This window comes from Capsella rubella, unplaced genomic scaffold (genome assembly GCF_000375325.1).
Source record: "Capsella rubella cultivar Monte Gargano unplaced genomic scaffold, Caprub1_0 scaffold_3, whole genome shotgun sequence".
Classification (NCBI taxonomy): domain Eukaryota; kingdom Viridiplantae; phylum Streptophyta; class Magnoliopsida; order Brassicales; family Brassicaceae; genus Capsella; species Capsella rubella.
In genome coordinates this window covers 3,443,826-3,458,547 of record NW_006238921.1, presented here as the reverse complement: position 1 = coordinate 3,458,547, position 14,722 = coordinate 3,443,826, and the positions used below count along the sequence as shown (strand labels likewise).

The following is a 14,722-nucleotide window of genomic DNA, read 5'->3' as shown; positions in this document are numbered from 1 at the left end:
GATGAACATCAACAGTCATTGTCATAAAACCAAAACATTTATTTATCAATAGAGTTCAGAAAAACTGACTCAGACGATTCCCACATGAGTTTTCAAAATAAAAACAAAAGGAGTGAAATTCAAACTATAGAGTTCTTGTAGGAACGGAGAGTGACTTCATGCTTCAGAATCTGTGCTCAAGCTTCTCTTGTTCCTTGAAGTACTGAGCATACCTGCATTCATTCGTGTGTTTGAAGATTTAGTACAGACATTGACGAGAAACTTAGTAATCTTCTCATATTAGAAACCAGTAATGTTCAGATAGATCAAGCAATTTCTAGCTTAGTAAGAACTCGATTGGTTTAATGGAACCACAAATAGGCTAATGACTAGAGCGCCATTAAAATCCTAAACATCTTGAAATGCAATTTCTCAATACTAAATGTTACCTGATAGACTTTTCAAGCTGAGAAGCTCTTTCATTTCACTCAGTGTTCAAAATTACACTCACAATGGAGAAATCTCTAAGAGTTGTTACCCATATCACCATGGTGGTTCTAGGTTATACTTAATATTCTTCTCCAGCTAACTTATTTTCTATCATCTCTCTTCTGTTCCTATGTCCTCATATAAGAAGAACAAACCCATAAAAGGGTACATCGTCACAAATGACGAACCCTAAATCCATTTGCGATACATTAGCTCGAAGCTAACCAAATTGACGAAAAATCACCAGATCGGAACACTCTCGAAAGATTCATTTTCCAATCGATTGATAAGAGAGAGAGAAGGAGAGGGAGAGTACCAGTAGGTTCCAACGACAGGAGTAACGAGAAGAGTGGCGCTGATCCAATTCTCAGAGACCTTGTGGTGGATCTTCTCCGGTAGATCCTTCCAGAGACCCGTCATGATCTTCTGCTGAAACGGCGAAAGTGCGTAAACCACCGCCTTCAATTTCACCGGCTGCTTCCCCATTTCTTCTTCTTCTCTTCCCAGATAACAATCCCAACAAAGGCAACAACAATTCACGGTAACGCGAGACGACGAATCTCCCCCAAAAATTTCTGATAATAATAACCTAAAAAGAAAATAAAAGCGTGCGTTTCGATTCGATTTCGGTTCGGTTTACAGTTACGAATTTAATTTATCTGGTTCGAACCGGTTCTGGTGAACCGAGTTTGATAACTCCTGTAGTTTAGTAGAGACTAGAGAGTGAGATATAATTCAATAAATGTGATTTAGCTGGTCTTGTTCAGGCGGTTGAGGATTACGACGATCGATCGAAGGAGACGATGAAGATCTTCCACGTTCCTTGTCTACAAGACAACTACTCTTATCTGTGAGCTATTTCGCGTCTCTTTCTTCAGTTTTTGTTTCTTCTTTCTCTGAGTCGGTTCATCATCAATTTTGAATTTGTTTTTTCTATGGGTGAAAAAAAAACAGGATAATTGATGAGACCACCGGAGACGCGGCGGTTGTGGATCCAGTTGATCCGGAGAAGCTGATCGCATCAGCTGAGCAGCACCAGGTTAAAATCAAGTTCGTGCTCACCACACATCATCATTGGTAAGAAATTTACCCACTTCCCTCTATTTCTCCAGAAGTCGGTAACTTGTCAAATTTTGATTCATTAACAATTCAACATCAGTAGAGCTCTAAAACTGTTTCTTATTTGCTTGAGTCTCTCAGTTTTATGATTACATGTCCGGCGAATTAAGGGGTTTTCCCACCATATGTAGCTTTTTCTGCTATCAGTTTCAACTGAGCTAGTGATTACTGTAGTCATCTTCGTGCGTGGTGGTGTTTCTTAACCAAGTTATGTTCTGATGCTCTTGATCGTTTGAATGAGTATTTGGGTACTTTTTGAAATTTAAGTCTGATGCTCTTGATCGTTCAGATTCAGAAATTTGGGTACTTTTTGAAGTAGGCTCATTAGTATTTAATGTGTTGAACCTGAATGATTTATGTATTCACTATTTCATATGCATGGTTTCCTTGGATTGGATGAACTGGGGTTATTAGGCACTTTCAGTTTAACACTCACTCTTTGATTGGTGGCTTGATGTGATGAAAGGGATCATGCTGGTGGAAACGAGAAGATAAAGCAGTTGGTCCCTGGGATCAAAGTATATGGAGGTTCTCTGGATAAGGTGAAGGGATGCACTGATGCGGTTGATAATGGGGACAAAGTGTCTTTGGGTCAGGATGTCAACATTTTGGCGCTCCACACCCCGTGGTATGTTCCTGTTTCATGACTTTAGATGCATATAATCTCAAGTTTGATCTGATTGACTCAGTCATTTTCTCTTGTTACAGCCACACCAAGGGTCACATTAGTTATCATGTGACTGGCAAAGAAGGAGAAACCCCAGCCGTATTCACCGGAGATACACTTGTAAGTGGTAACATAAATCTGGATCCTCTTGTTCTCCCCTACCATTGACGTTATATGTTCTCCACAAATATTTATCGCAATTTTATGTCTAATTGGATATAGTAATAAGTCAGAACTCATGCTGTCAAATCTATTAAGGCTTTCACATTAGTCACACACACACACAAATCCTCGACATTTTTGCCTTATGTTCTACCAGATCATGAATCTCTGTTACTAATTCCATATATGTGTTTACTTTGACTCTATATAGTTTGTTGCTGGCTGCGGGAAGTTTTTCGAAGGGACAGCTGAACAGATGCATCAGTCGTTGTGTTTAACTCTGGCTGCATTACCTAAAACGACACAGGTTTACTGCGGCCACGAGGTAAAAAAATACAGCAGCTTTAATATGTCTTTTGATTTCTTAACTCATAAAATGGATGCCTATAAACCGAATAACCCGCTATTCCAATTTTATATGATTTGCAGTACACCGTTAAGAACTTGGAATTTGCTCTAACTGTGGAACCAAACAATGAGAAGATACAGCAGAAGTTATCATGGGCCCGTCAACAGCGCCAAGCAAATCTTCCCACAATCCCTTCAACACTAGAGGAAGAGCTCGAAACAAATCCCTTTATGCGCGCTGATAAGCCAGAGATACAGGTTACTAGTAACTCTATTCTGTTGTCATTTTGATCGTTATCACTAGATATTGATATTTACTCTTGTCGCATCTTGGGATCAAAATGGTTAATTTTCCAGGAGAAACTCGGTTGCAAGTCCCCCATTGACACACTAAGGGAAATCCGGAACAAGAAAGATCAGTGGAGGGGATAATAAATGGAGGAGCTTCTTGACTATATATATGCTTTATGTGTGTTGTTCGTCACTTGAGTGATACTGTAAAAGGTGTATGGACTTGTGATGTTTGGTAAACCAAAATCAGACCGATTTGTAAAAGCCGTCCACACTGTTTTGAATTTTAAGTTTGTTGTGGATAAGTTACTGTTTGATCCCACCGTCGTCTTCATTGAATGTTTCGACTTTTCAGATTAATGAAAATCATCAAACTAAGTTGGTTAGATAGATTTTGCAGAATTCAATTAACGTATGGTGGTAAGTTACAAGTTACAACAACCAACCCCCACGACGATACAAATGAGAGAGGCCGTTCAAATTGTACAGCAGTCTGCAGCAATATATAAAAAATTTAGAAATATTTTTTTATCTTGCCCCATATTACTGCCACGTGGCAACGAGTAGAGACGAGAATGGGCTTTTTACGTTTATGTCCTTTTCTTCATCCGATGATCGTTATTTTGTCCAATAGATTGAAAGGTCAGAACTGGAGAGGATTCAGAACACAGTATCTATTTCTTTTTCTTTAATATTATAATTTCAACAAGATTTCAACAAAACACAGTATCTCGTAACCTCCTCTTCTGTTTTGTTGTCTCAAACCCTTCTGTATTTTTTTAAATTATCTGAAGGATGAATATAAATACGATATGCATCTTCGTTTCGAGCCAACCAAGGCAGATTCTCTTACCTTCCCCTTCCTTATCTCTCAACGACAAGCTTAGTCTAGACTCCTCTAAAACCCATTTTCAGATGTATCCCCGGATCTCCGGCCAACCCTTTCGCCGTCTCATCGTCTCCAATGCTGCTTCTTCTTCTCCTTCTCTGTCTGGCGGCTCCTCAGGTTCTCATCTTAAACACTTCAGAAAAGATTGTTACTTTCTTTCTACTGCTTCTAGAGTTGTAGTTCATTAGCTTCTCCTCAAAATTATCTGGGTTCTTCATTATTCGAGTTCAGTAACCATATAATTCGTGCTACATTTTGAAACATTTTGAGCTTCTACTTCCTATTGGATAAGATTAGTTTGACCAAATGTGTAATCTTTTTATCCCCTAAAGTTCTGTTTGAGTAATCTTCCTGATTCATGAACTGCCAGATCAATATTTAGATGTTGGAGCTCAGAGTAAAGAGGAGATGGAAGCTGAAACAGAGCAGGATCCAATGAACTTAGCTGATCCAGACAGCTGTTTCTGTGAGTTTCAAGGTGTTAATATACATCACAAGGTTTTTGATCCACAGACACTCTCTGATGATGTTTCAGACACAAGCCTTGATGCTCAAAAATCACGAAAAGCCGACTTTCCCATGATTCTATTGCACGGCTTCGGCGCTTCTGTCTTCTCCTGGAACAGAGTTATGAAGCCTCTGGCTCGGCTTGTCCGTTCCAAAGTTCTGGCCTTTGACAGACCAGCATTTGGCTTGACTTCTCGGATCTTTCACCCGTTTAATGGGACTACCAATGATGCAAAACCTTTGAATCCTTACTCCATGGTGTATTCCGTGCTCACTACGCTCTACTTTATCGATTTTCTTGCTGCCGAGAAGGCCATTCTTGTGGGGTAAGTTAGTAGGTTCCATACACAATTACAGTACTTGCATTTCTTAATCAAGTGTGCCACCATAAGCTGAGATTATTTTTCATGGGCTCTAGGCATTCTGCAGGTTGCCTTGTAGCTGTAGATACTTACTTTGAAGCTCCCGAGCGTGTGGCTGCCCTCATTTTAGTTGCTCCAGCTATTTTCGCTCCTCGTCCTGTGGTCACAACTAATGCTGGAGATAACCGAGGCAAAGAAGCTCCCACGAGCAATTTTCTAGGGACTATAGTTGAGTTAACCAAAGGCGTTATAAGAGCAGTTTTAAGAGCGGTAACGGGAATGGCGAATATGCTGAACTCTCTCTACAAGAAAGCTTTAGCAGCTTTCCTCAGATCCTTTCTTGGAGTAATGCTGGTAACGCTTTTATTCCAGTCATCTCATTTTCATATGTTCTTAGACCAGAAAAGGTTGGTCTAGAACCTCGAAAGGATCTTAGTTGATGTGTTTAATGTGTTTGTTTTTTCGATAGGTGAGGATGGCAATCAATAAATTTGGAGTAACAGCTGTTAGAAACGCGTGGTATGACTCAAAACAAGTGACGGATCACGTTGTGCAGGGTTATACAAAGGTAAAACAGTTTGGTGTTCTCAGGTTTTAAATTTCTTCTGCATTGTCATGTCAAATGCTTGAAATTCTGATTTCAATTTGCTGCCAAAAAAACACAGCCTCTAAAAGCCAAGGGATGGGACAAAGCTCTTGTGGAATTCACGGTCGCCACAATAACAGATACTAATGGCTCAGATAAAAAACCTCCATTGTCAAAAAGACTGCAAGAAATCAAATGCCCCGGTAACATTCTCCTTCTATTCAAATCTGTATCTGAATCAAAATTGTGACCAATGTTTGGACCAATGACATGACACACATTGACACCATATAGTTTTGATCGTGACTGGAGATACGGACCGGATTGTGCCAGCATGGAACGCAGAGAGGCTGTCAAGAGCCATACCAGGATCGGTGTTGGAAGTAGTTAAGAAATGTGGTCATCTTCCTCAAGAGGAAAAGCCAGATGAATTCACATCTATTGTTGCAAAGTTTCTAGGGAATGCTTTTGGAGGGCCACAACAAGAACAAGTAGACTTAAAGTTCCAAGGCATTGTATCATGAAATAAAACTTTATTTTATAGCTCAATCAAAACTTTGGGGTTGGGCCTACATTTTAGAGAATCATGATTTTACTGAACCTAAAGACGACTATATTAAGACTACTTAGAATAAAACCGACTGATTAATTATAGTATGCGAGAATAAATAGAACCAAATGAATCTCTTAAATCATCCACTATGTGCTCCTTGTGATTGTGGGCACGTTTTGCACAGTCCAGCTGTTTATCTTGGAGCTTAAAAGCCATCTTCACGTTCCAAATCCTCAAGCCAAGCGAGAGTTTCAGGAGGAACAACGGCGGCAGCATTTCGAATATCAAAGGCAAAGGTGTCGTATGCCTCGGTGACGAAGTGCTTCTTGTTCTTTGTCAGAGTAGCAGCAGCATTCTCATCTTCCAGATTCTTGTTGGTGAACTGAACCAGCATGTCCTGCCTGACCATTTCGAGATAAGCCAAACTAGGAGGCTTCTCAATGCAACAGTCAACATTAACCCAAGAGCAGACACTGTCAGGGACTTGCACTTGTCCACGGAATCACAATCATCCTTTCTCAGTAGTAGCACATAAGTCATGGCGACGCTGTGAGTCCGGTCCCTTGCAAAATTCAGTTGTCTTCGAGCAAATTTCAAGTCACTGTAATGAAATCGTTGAAAGAGAAGGCCACCGGGGGGAGTTTCATTGAGACAATTAGCAAACTCTTTGGAAACCTTCGAGAGCTTACGAAAAAAGGATCTCTCCACGAACTTAATCTTCTCCCTGTAGTGCTCACGGATAGGCTCAAACTTAAAAGGGGAAGCCTTGGCCAACTTGGCCGCCTTGCGCTGGAGGTCCTTGAGAGAAAGGATGGCATCAACAAAATCCTTTTCATCTGGAAGCACACTCATCTTCTTGAAAATCCTCTCCTCCTCCACCACATCTGCATTTTTATCCATTATCTGCACAAGTACGTACTAGTCGTCAAATATATACAGGAACTACATACTATTCTGTTTCTTTTGGTGAAGAAGAGGTAGATCCGAGTACGTACGTTCCTTCGACGATGAGGGAAGGCAACTCTCGTAAACCCTAGGCTAGGACTTTATCCCTTTCTCTCTTTTTTCTTTTTTTTGGGGGAAAACGGACTTTATCCCCCTTCTTCTTTAATTATATATTACTTGCCGCACAGGTTAGGTTTAGAGAGTCAAATACGGAAATCTCTTTTGTCCCAAGTTCTAACTGCCTTTTTTTTTTTCCTTGATAAATCAAGAAGAGAGTAAAAAGGATTATTATTACATTTGTCACAATTATGAGGTTCTCTTTTCAGTTTTCACAAAACCGGACCAGACCGGATATTCACTGGCCAAGAGGTACCAATAAACATTGGAACAAAAGAAAGGAGCATCCTAAAAGAAGTTTAAGTTGGGTCTGTCGTTGTCGATGTACTTCTGTTGTATGTATATATTAACGTCTGTGAATGGTCGTAGTAATTGTATACATCTTCGGAAGAAATATATGGAACTATCTTGGTGGGGGTCTCTTGAGTTGCGGTTTCTGAACATTTCTCTGCTTTGGGATAGTTTCCAGCACTTGTATCGTCCTCTGTCTCTTGGCTGTTGAGAATCAAATGAGCATTTAGAATGAAATATTAAATTTTAAGAGTCGAACTATTGAAATCTCTAAGATTACTAAACTGACCATTCTCATGTTGTTGGTAGCTCTCTTGGAGTCTCCGCTTTGCAAACTCAAACTTTGTGTCTGGATCCAGAGTGAGTTTCTGAACACAGACAAGAACAAATACAGTTGCTATTAGAACAAACAAATAATCAAACACCACGGCTCTATTAACCTAGATACTCACATCTTGTTGATGTCCAGCAAGTTTTCTCTTTTGCTCAGCAACAACAGCAAGCGGTTTTCTTTGGGTTGCGGGTACCATTCGTTCTCTACTTTGCTTTGGTTGTCTTCTAGGCTCACCAAAACTGGTGGCTGAGTGCTTTACAGGTCTAACTTCAGCTTCTTTTCTTCTCATCTGTTGATCTTTGTTGTACCTCCCTACCACATTGGCTTCATTTGTACCTTCAGGTCTCCTCCTCTCTCTACTTTGCAATTTGCTTTCATGTTTTGACTCCACATTGTTTTGACGAGGATCTGAAAACATTCACCACCATGAGTAACAAATATATAGGAAGAGTTTCAAGTAGAGAACAGAGTACCAAAGAACTCACTTCCATCGCAGTCCAAGCAATCTAAGATCTTCAAGTGACCCAATACATTAGGAAACAAGGACAAGGGAAGAAACTTGTCAGGATAACATTGCATTTACCCCCGAAAAAAGATATCACGAGCGCGAAAGATGTTTATAGACCTGAGAGAGTTCAAATCCATTGGGTTCAGGTGCATAGATATCTAAATCATGTGGAGGAGAAGGAAAGGCTTCTTCTTCATCAATCACTGAAAGGTTTGCAGACTCTGGAGTCCCTCCTTCTTCAGCGCCTGCAAGAGCCAATTACTAAGAATCTAGACCAAAAAAAACTGTTCGCAAGAACTTATAACGTTGTTCTGTCTCCAAACAGAGAAGTAGTGATAACTATGGAAACATGAGAAGAGAGCTGCTATTCACCAGCCATATCCTTTGGAGCGTTCATCCACTGGTCGACCAGCTCCTTCCACTCTCTGTGCATCCCATATATAAAAACACACAATCTTTATACAGGGAGACAGAAAGTGCAGAAGAGTAAATGTTCAAATAAGTATTAAACTAGCACAAAGGAAAGCTTCCTAATAATCAACAAAAGCAGCTGGTTTGCATCTAAATCAAACCGCAGAGGATGCACATCACAAATGCGAGAGTATGAGAACAAATGAAACTAAGCACACACAATGAGAATGATAAAACTCATACGCGAAAAGAGTCTTTGCAAGTTTGCTAATCTTATCGGAACCATGTCTCCTCAGACCATTAACAGCCTTTCCGATCTCAGTATCCTGCAAGAACACAAACCCTTATGTCACACGGAAAGCTCGATAAGAAGAATCATGATACAGCTTCTACCACACCAAATCATACATTATTATCAAAACAGAACCAAGAAAAGACAAACCTTAAGAATGTCCACATTCATAGACATTGTCTCGAGCTTTCTCAGACATTCGAGTAACACAGAATTAGGCTGCAAAATTCAAAGATACCATGTCAACCAAATGAATCAGCACGGCTTATGATAATAACTAAGTCAAGCAAAAGAGATAATAAAAACCTCATCTTCTTTGTTCAACAAGACATCTTTGATCCTCATGACTTGAACTCCAACACTCTCCACCGTCCTAGGACAATGCTCGAACTCATGTTCGTCTCCTCCAGGAATCAAAACCTGGAGGTGGTCACAGCCAATGCAGCGGCTCGCTCTACAAGAAAAGAGAAGCTCGGCGATTCCATCTCTCCTGGATTTAAACTCCTTTGGACAATCTGAGGCAGCCACCATAATAGCATGATCAATAATCCCAAAAATATCAGAATCTCCTCGCCGGAAATAGTCCCTCCACTTATCCAACGACGCCGATCGTTTCATCTCCCTCCAACAAAATCGAAACCGCAAAATCCAATTTAATTCTCGATCGGATTATTAAATTTAGTTCTTCCGGATTCAAGCAACAATAAGAACTTGGAGAAAGCTATAAAAGAATTAAATGAAACAGAGAGAAATTAAAAAGAGGACAAGACACACAACTTGGAACAGCTTTTTGACGTTCACCTTTTCCACTAAAACCCACAAATTTTCTTTTTTAATTCTTAAGTATATATAATGAATTACTATCCCTAATTTTGATCTCAATTAGTTAAATACGTATTCATAAATAGACCGATACATGTGTTGTCTTATAGTGGAGTATGTAATAATGAACACTTGATTAAGAAAACAAATTTGGTAACACATGGGACTAGTATTAAAACAAAATTATGTTATCAACATTCGAAGTTAAATTCTTTACCATTTGTTAATAATTACAAATAAGTAGCACGTGTCCTGATATAAAAACCATGTCATCTTTTAAAGTTATGATAGTATCTACATGTTTTTAAGTGAATGAATACGTCATTAGTAGTAACAAATGTCATACCCTTTTATTATAAAAAAGTAGCAAAATCTCATAGTCTAATTAACGCGTTTTGTGCTGTCATGATTATGTGTTTAGGCTTCAAAAGTAATAATGTTCATAGTCACACACACATATGTTTAATTAGCACAAACTTCACTAATTACTAATTAGTCTCGTGTCTTTTAAACTAATTTTCTGGTAAATTTCTTGTTTTGACTATTCAATTAAGCGTCAGCCACATGACTGAAGCTGTCTTTGATCTTTCCTCGTCAAATATTTCTTTTATTGCGTAAAAGACTTTTCTTCTTCCAGAAGTTTCATTATCTTCTATTTAAATCTTTCATTTCGCATTAGGGAGATTCACGAGCTTTTGACGGATGATCGATCCATTAAAACCCCGGTAAGCTAAGATATCTGATTCGTTTCGTTTCACTAATCCACAAGTTATCGTTTATGCTCTATGGCTTAAATCTCTAACCTAAAGATCTTGATTCTACTAGCTTCTTGTGTTTTATTCATGTTTCTGTTTTTGTAAGTTATGTATCTTGATCTGTCATGTTTCTGTTTATTAATACCGACTCTAAATTATTTTTTTATAATAGAAGTGTCGGCTGTTTTACTCATAATCACTTCCTTAACTTCGGACAGACGACAATGATTTTGAAGATTAAGAAACTCTATGTTTTGGCAGATCCATGACTACAACTAGCCGAAAGAACACACATTGGTGTAATACTTGCAGACGAGGAATCCGTCTACAAGGAGAAGGCAGAAGAGGAGGAGCTTGCATTCACTGTGGTGACACCTTTCTTGAAAGGCTATATGAGAACGTCGAACTAAGCCCTTTTGATCTCTTCGGTTTAGCCTTTGAAGAAGCTCGTAATCGTCGCCGCAACAACAGAAGTAGACCCGTTCTCGGAGACCAACCAACTTTTGAAGAGTTGTTTAACCGGCTCTCAGCACAAGACCGCCGTGGTCCTCCTCCAGCGTCACCAACCGCGATCAACTCGTTACAAAAGATCAAAATCAGACAGAAGCATCTCGGTTTGGATCTGTGTTGCCCTGTTTGCCAAGACCGGTTCGAAATAGGATCGGATGCAAGAAAGATGCCGTGTAAACATATATACCATTCGGAATGTATAGCCCCGTGGTTAGTCCAGCGTAACTCTTGCCCTGTATGCCGCAAAGAACTGCCACAAGACAGAAACAATGGCTGGAAAAAACCATTGATGTATCTGTGGCCGTTCAGGTCCTCTGGTTTGGCCTCGAACCACAATATATCACAACCTTTCCATTGATATGCTTTTGTATTATAAATCGATTTCAGATGTAATGTATAAAACATTTGTTTAATTTTTGTATAAGGGAATAATATTTTTTTTGTTGAATAGAAGTTTATCCATTCGGGTCACACGGTAGTTCGAACTCTCCAACACTCTCTAGTGTCGGTGGTCTTACCAAAAACGAACAACCCTATAATTGTCATAATTAAAATCAAATCTAAGGAAAATGAAGGCGAAGTTAATAAAGTGTATATGTCGAAATTAAATTTGAGTTGGGAAAAATATATATATATATATATATATATATATATTGACAAAAACCCTCACAATACTCAAAAACCGAATCCTTTTTTTTTTTGTTCCATTTTTTTGAAGTAAAGAAAAAAAAAAGTTAATACTTTTATAATCTGAAATCGGAAATTCACTCCACTCTCTGCGTTTTTTTAAACAAATTGAAGCCTTGTTTTGGAAAGCTCGAATCGATATCGAAATCTGTAAATCCCAAGGTGAAATTTGTTCAATTTCTGTAGGGAATTTGTTAGCTAGTCTGGTGAAATTAGGGCTTTTTTGTTGAGCTGTGGAAGCTAGAAATGATGATGGGTGTACCCACCGATGGAGAAGGTGGGGTTTCTCTCTGTTGCTACGGTTTGAAACCTTAAAGTTTTACATTTTTTTGTCGATGGGTAAAACCGAGGATGATGTGAGCCTCCGTGACGCCGGCGGGGAACCTACCGGCGATTCGACGGAGAGGAGGAATGCTCGGTGTGTGAGTTGCCAATGGATCTCGAGCTTCGTTGGGTTCAAATGTTTCTTCTTGTTGCTTCTCTCCGTCTCTTTGTTTCTTTCGGCTTTGTTTTTGTTGCTTCCCTTTCCTGTGGATCGTGAGGATTCCAATCTCGATCCCAGATTTAGAGGTAAGACTTCCCTCAATTCTGAATCCGTGCATATTAACAAACAAAAATAAAGTTCAATTTGTGATGAAAGCAGTATTAGCTGTTTCGGTTTTGTACTGCTTAGAAAAGTTTCCTATTTGGACAATGGATTTACTCCAACACTACTGATTTGGGTCTGTTGTTTCATCATCTGTGTCCTGAATTTGCTAGTTTACTAATTACATTAGCTATTTTGGGATTGAGATTTGACCGTGATTTGTGGTAACACTAACATGTCAGACAAGAGTCAAAATTTCTTCCTTCTTTGAATCTTTGATATAATAAAGAGAATTAAATCGGCAAAATGTGGATTTTTTTCCATCGGTTAATTGTAGCTTATCTTATATCAATCGAGAGTAATGATTGTGATTTGTGAGAGTAAAACCTATTTTGAAAAATCAAAGTTATTTTTTGATATTTGCATAAGTTTTTAGTGTTACTTGTTTAAGCATTTTGAGATTTTTTTGCGCAATTTCGATGTGATGCAGTTTAAGTAGAAGCTGTTGGTCATTGACATAGTAGTGATGTGTGTACATACCTCAGGTGTTCGGATATCCGAGTTCTAAGTTTACTGATACTGTCTTCTGATAAGTTATAACTAGGACAAATTAGATGACCAGTGCTGGTTTAATAAGTTTTAGGCCTTCAATTTTAGACCATTGAAATGGGATCGTTATTAGGATATTGGCTTCCTTGTTAACTGTTTCTCACCTTTACCACATTATTCTTTCACTATTGATGCAGGTCATGCTATCGTTGCCAGTTTTAGCATCAATCGACCGGCTTCTTTTCTTAATGACAATATCTTGCAGCTTAGAGATGACATCTTTCAAGAGATGAGCTACATATCCATCAATGTACGATGTTTCATATTGTTCTTAACCTTTTATTTACTATTTATCATCTCTTTTCTCTTCTGATCCGACTTGGTTCTAATGAAACAACAGGTAACTATTTTGGCTTTTGAACCGTCGGATGGATTGAACATAACAAAGGTTGTGTTTGGAATTGACCACGATACAGATTACCGAGAAATTTTACCTTTTTCCTTGAGTTCTATCAAAGAGATGTTCGAATCGGTGCTCATAAATCAATCTACTCTCCAGCTTACAAAATCCTTGTTTGGGGAAACCTTCCATTTTGAAGTGTTAAAGTTTCCAGGAGGAATCACTGTGATTCCGCCGCAAAGTGCTTTCCCTCTCCAGAAATTCAAGATTGTTTTCAACTTTACCCTAAATTACTCTATTCACCAGATACAGATAAACTTCAATACCCTTGCTAGTCAACTCAAGAATGGGCTGAATCTTGCACCATACGAGGTTTGTCATTTTTATCACAATATATTTTTATTCTAAATCTTTCAATCATGTTGAAGTTATGCGTTCATTAGCAAGTGTTAATGCCTTGAGTTAGATTATTCTTAACATGGATTTTGTCTGGATGCAGAATTTGTATGTAAGCTTATCGAATTCAGAAGGGTCAACCGTGTCTCCTCCTACAACTGTTCACTCATCGGTTTTGCTAAGAATCGGGACTTCAAATTCAAGCCCAAGGTTGAAACAACTGACTGATACCATTACAGGTTCACGCTCGAAAAACCTCGGCCTGAATAATACCATATTTGGTAAGGTCAAGCAAGTTCGTCTTTCATCTTTCTTGCCAAACAACAGTGATAGTAGCACTAAGTCTCCATCACCCTCACCTAGTCCCCATTCCAAGCACCACCACCATCATCACCATCGCCATCACCACCACCACCATCATCACAGCCATCATCATCACCACCACCATCATAGCCCAAAAATGGCTCCAGAGGTTTCACCTGTGGCCTCTCCTGCTCCACAGAGAAACCGTAGGATAGCTCCGTCTGCGCCTCCACCCTGCAACTTAGACAATATAAGACCAAAGAGAGTACATTTCAAAGAGAAACACGTGCATTTTTGTTCCACACCTACGCCTGCTCCTTCTGCTGGGGTACCACGTCATCAGCTGCACTCGCCATCCCCTATTCCTGCAGCCAATTCTCGTATAGTTCCAGTCTCTGCCCCTCTACCACATGTGGTGTTTGCCCATGTAGCTCAACCACCCAAAACAGAAGCAACAGAACCACACGCAAATGAAGATGCTCATCCTCAACCTCAGTCCTCTTCATGTAAGTTGCTACTTATAAAGTCTTCCAATTTTAGCAAAGATATATCAAATCGTAGACTCCCAATTCTAATCAAATAGCTTCTTCTTTCTGTGCCCTGCAGCAGCGAATGAGGTTTTACCAGCTATTCCATGGATTGTCCTTCTCATGTTGATAGTGACCAGGCTTCGTGAATAACGACATTAACATGTCTAGTTTTACTCAAAACTTAAGTGTATAAAAATGAATTCATATGGAATCTAGAAACAGAACTGGAAGAGTTGTTATAGAATGTTGCTGCACAAAATAGTGCAGGCTTCTACTTATATTCCAATCGAATATATGCTCTAAGAGCTTTTTTTGTATATTATATCTTCTAAAA

The 14,722-nt window shown here is 39.1% G+C and overlaps 6 protein-coding genes across 7 annotated transcripts; 3 read left to right on the top strand and 3 right to left on the bottom strand.

The window, feature by feature from the left end:
- Positions 1-2: 2 nt before the first annotated feature.
- Positions 3-1,051, bottom strand: LOC17891177 (cytochrome b-c1 complex subunit 8). Its single transcript, XM_023786579.1, has 2 exons — positions 785-1,051; positions 3-212 (listed from the first exon to the last, which is right to left on the bottom strand). The coding sequence occupies exons 1-2, from the start codon at positions 952-954 to the stop codon at positions 164-166; spliced, it is 219 nt and encodes a 72-aa protein (XP_023642347.1). The 5' UTR covers positions 955-1,051; the 3' UTR covers positions 3-163.
- Positions 1,052-1,200: 149 nt separating this feature from the next.
- Positions 1,201-3,394, top strand: LOC17891454 (hydroxyacylglutathione hydrolase cytoplasmic). The gene is made up of 7 exons (XM_023786578.1): positions 1,201-1,318; positions 1,423-1,545; positions 2,054-2,215; positions 2,296-2,374; positions 2,628-2,741; positions 2,846-3,022; positions 3,122-3,394. Exons 1-7 carry the CDS (start codon positions 1,272-1,274, stop codon positions 3,194-3,196), a joined length of 777 nt encoding a protein of 258 aa, XP_023642346.1. The 5' UTR covers positions 1,201-1,271; the 3' UTR covers positions 3,197-3,394.
- Positions 3,395-3,734: 340 nt separating this feature from the next.
- On the top strand, positions 3,735-6,051 carry LOC17890719 (2-hydroxy-6-oxo-6-phenylhexa-2,4-dienoate hydrolase). Its single transcript, XM_006297526.2, has 6 exons — positions 3,735-4,061; positions 4,315-4,777; positions 4,870-5,167; positions 5,283-5,381; positions 5,479-5,602; positions 5,694-6,051. The coding sequence occupies exons 1-6, from the start codon at positions 3,851-3,853 to the stop codon at positions 5,921-5,923; spliced, it is 1,425 nt and encodes a 474-aa protein (XP_006297588.1). The 5' UTR covers positions 3,735-3,850; the 3' UTR covers positions 5,924-6,051.
- A 106-nt stretch (positions 6,052-6,157) lies between these two features.
- LOC111831416 (probable mediator of RNA polymerase II transcription subunit 26a) lies at positions 6,158-6,852 on the bottom strand. The gene is made up of 2 exons (XM_023785487.1): positions 6,413-6,852; positions 6,158-6,353 (listed from the first exon to the last, which is right to left on the bottom strand). Exons 1-2 carry the CDS (start codon positions 6,850-6,852, stop codon positions 6,158-6,160), a joined length of 636 nt encoding a protein of 211 aa, XP_023641255.1.
- A 315-nt stretch (positions 6,853-7,167) lies between these two features.
- LOC17892010 (probable mediator of RNA polymerase II transcription subunit 26a) lies at positions 7,168-9,664 on the bottom strand. Its single transcript, XM_023786301.1, has 9 exons — positions 9,157-9,664; positions 9,001-9,069; positions 8,802-8,884; positions 8,520-8,602; positions 8,265-8,392; positions 8,125-8,152; positions 7,758-8,047; positions 7,595-7,673; positions 7,168-7,509 (listed from the first exon to the last, which is right to left on the bottom strand). The coding sequence occupies exons 1-9, from the start codon at positions 9,466-9,468 to the stop codon at positions 7,418-7,420; spliced, it is 1,164 nt and encodes a 387-aa protein (XP_023642069.1). The 5' UTR covers positions 9,469-9,664; the 3' UTR covers positions 7,168-7,417.
- A 643-nt stretch (positions 9,665-10,307) lies between these two features.
- Positions 10,308-14,707, top strand: LOC17892956. Of its 2 annotated transcripts, XM_006297435.2 has the most exons (7): positions 10,308-10,397; positions 10,689-11,246; positions 11,947-12,194; positions 12,957-13,069; positions 13,160-13,531; positions 13,659-14,364; positions 14,465-14,707. In XM_006297435.2, the coding sequence occupies exons 1-7, from the start codon at positions 10,375-10,377 to the stop codon at positions 14,536-14,538; spliced, it is 2,094 nt and encodes a 697-aa protein (XP_006297497.2). In that variant the 5' UTR covers positions 10,308-10,374; the 3' UTR covers positions 14,539-14,707. The 2 variants fall into 2 exon arrangements, with proteins under 2 accessions (XP_006297497.2, XP_006297496.1); XM_006297434.2 differs by lacking the exons at positions 10,308-10,397; positions 10,689-11,246 and having other exon boundaries at positions 11,647-12,194; positions 14,468-14,707.
- The last annotated feature ends 15 nt before the right edge of the window (positions 14,708-14,722 follow it).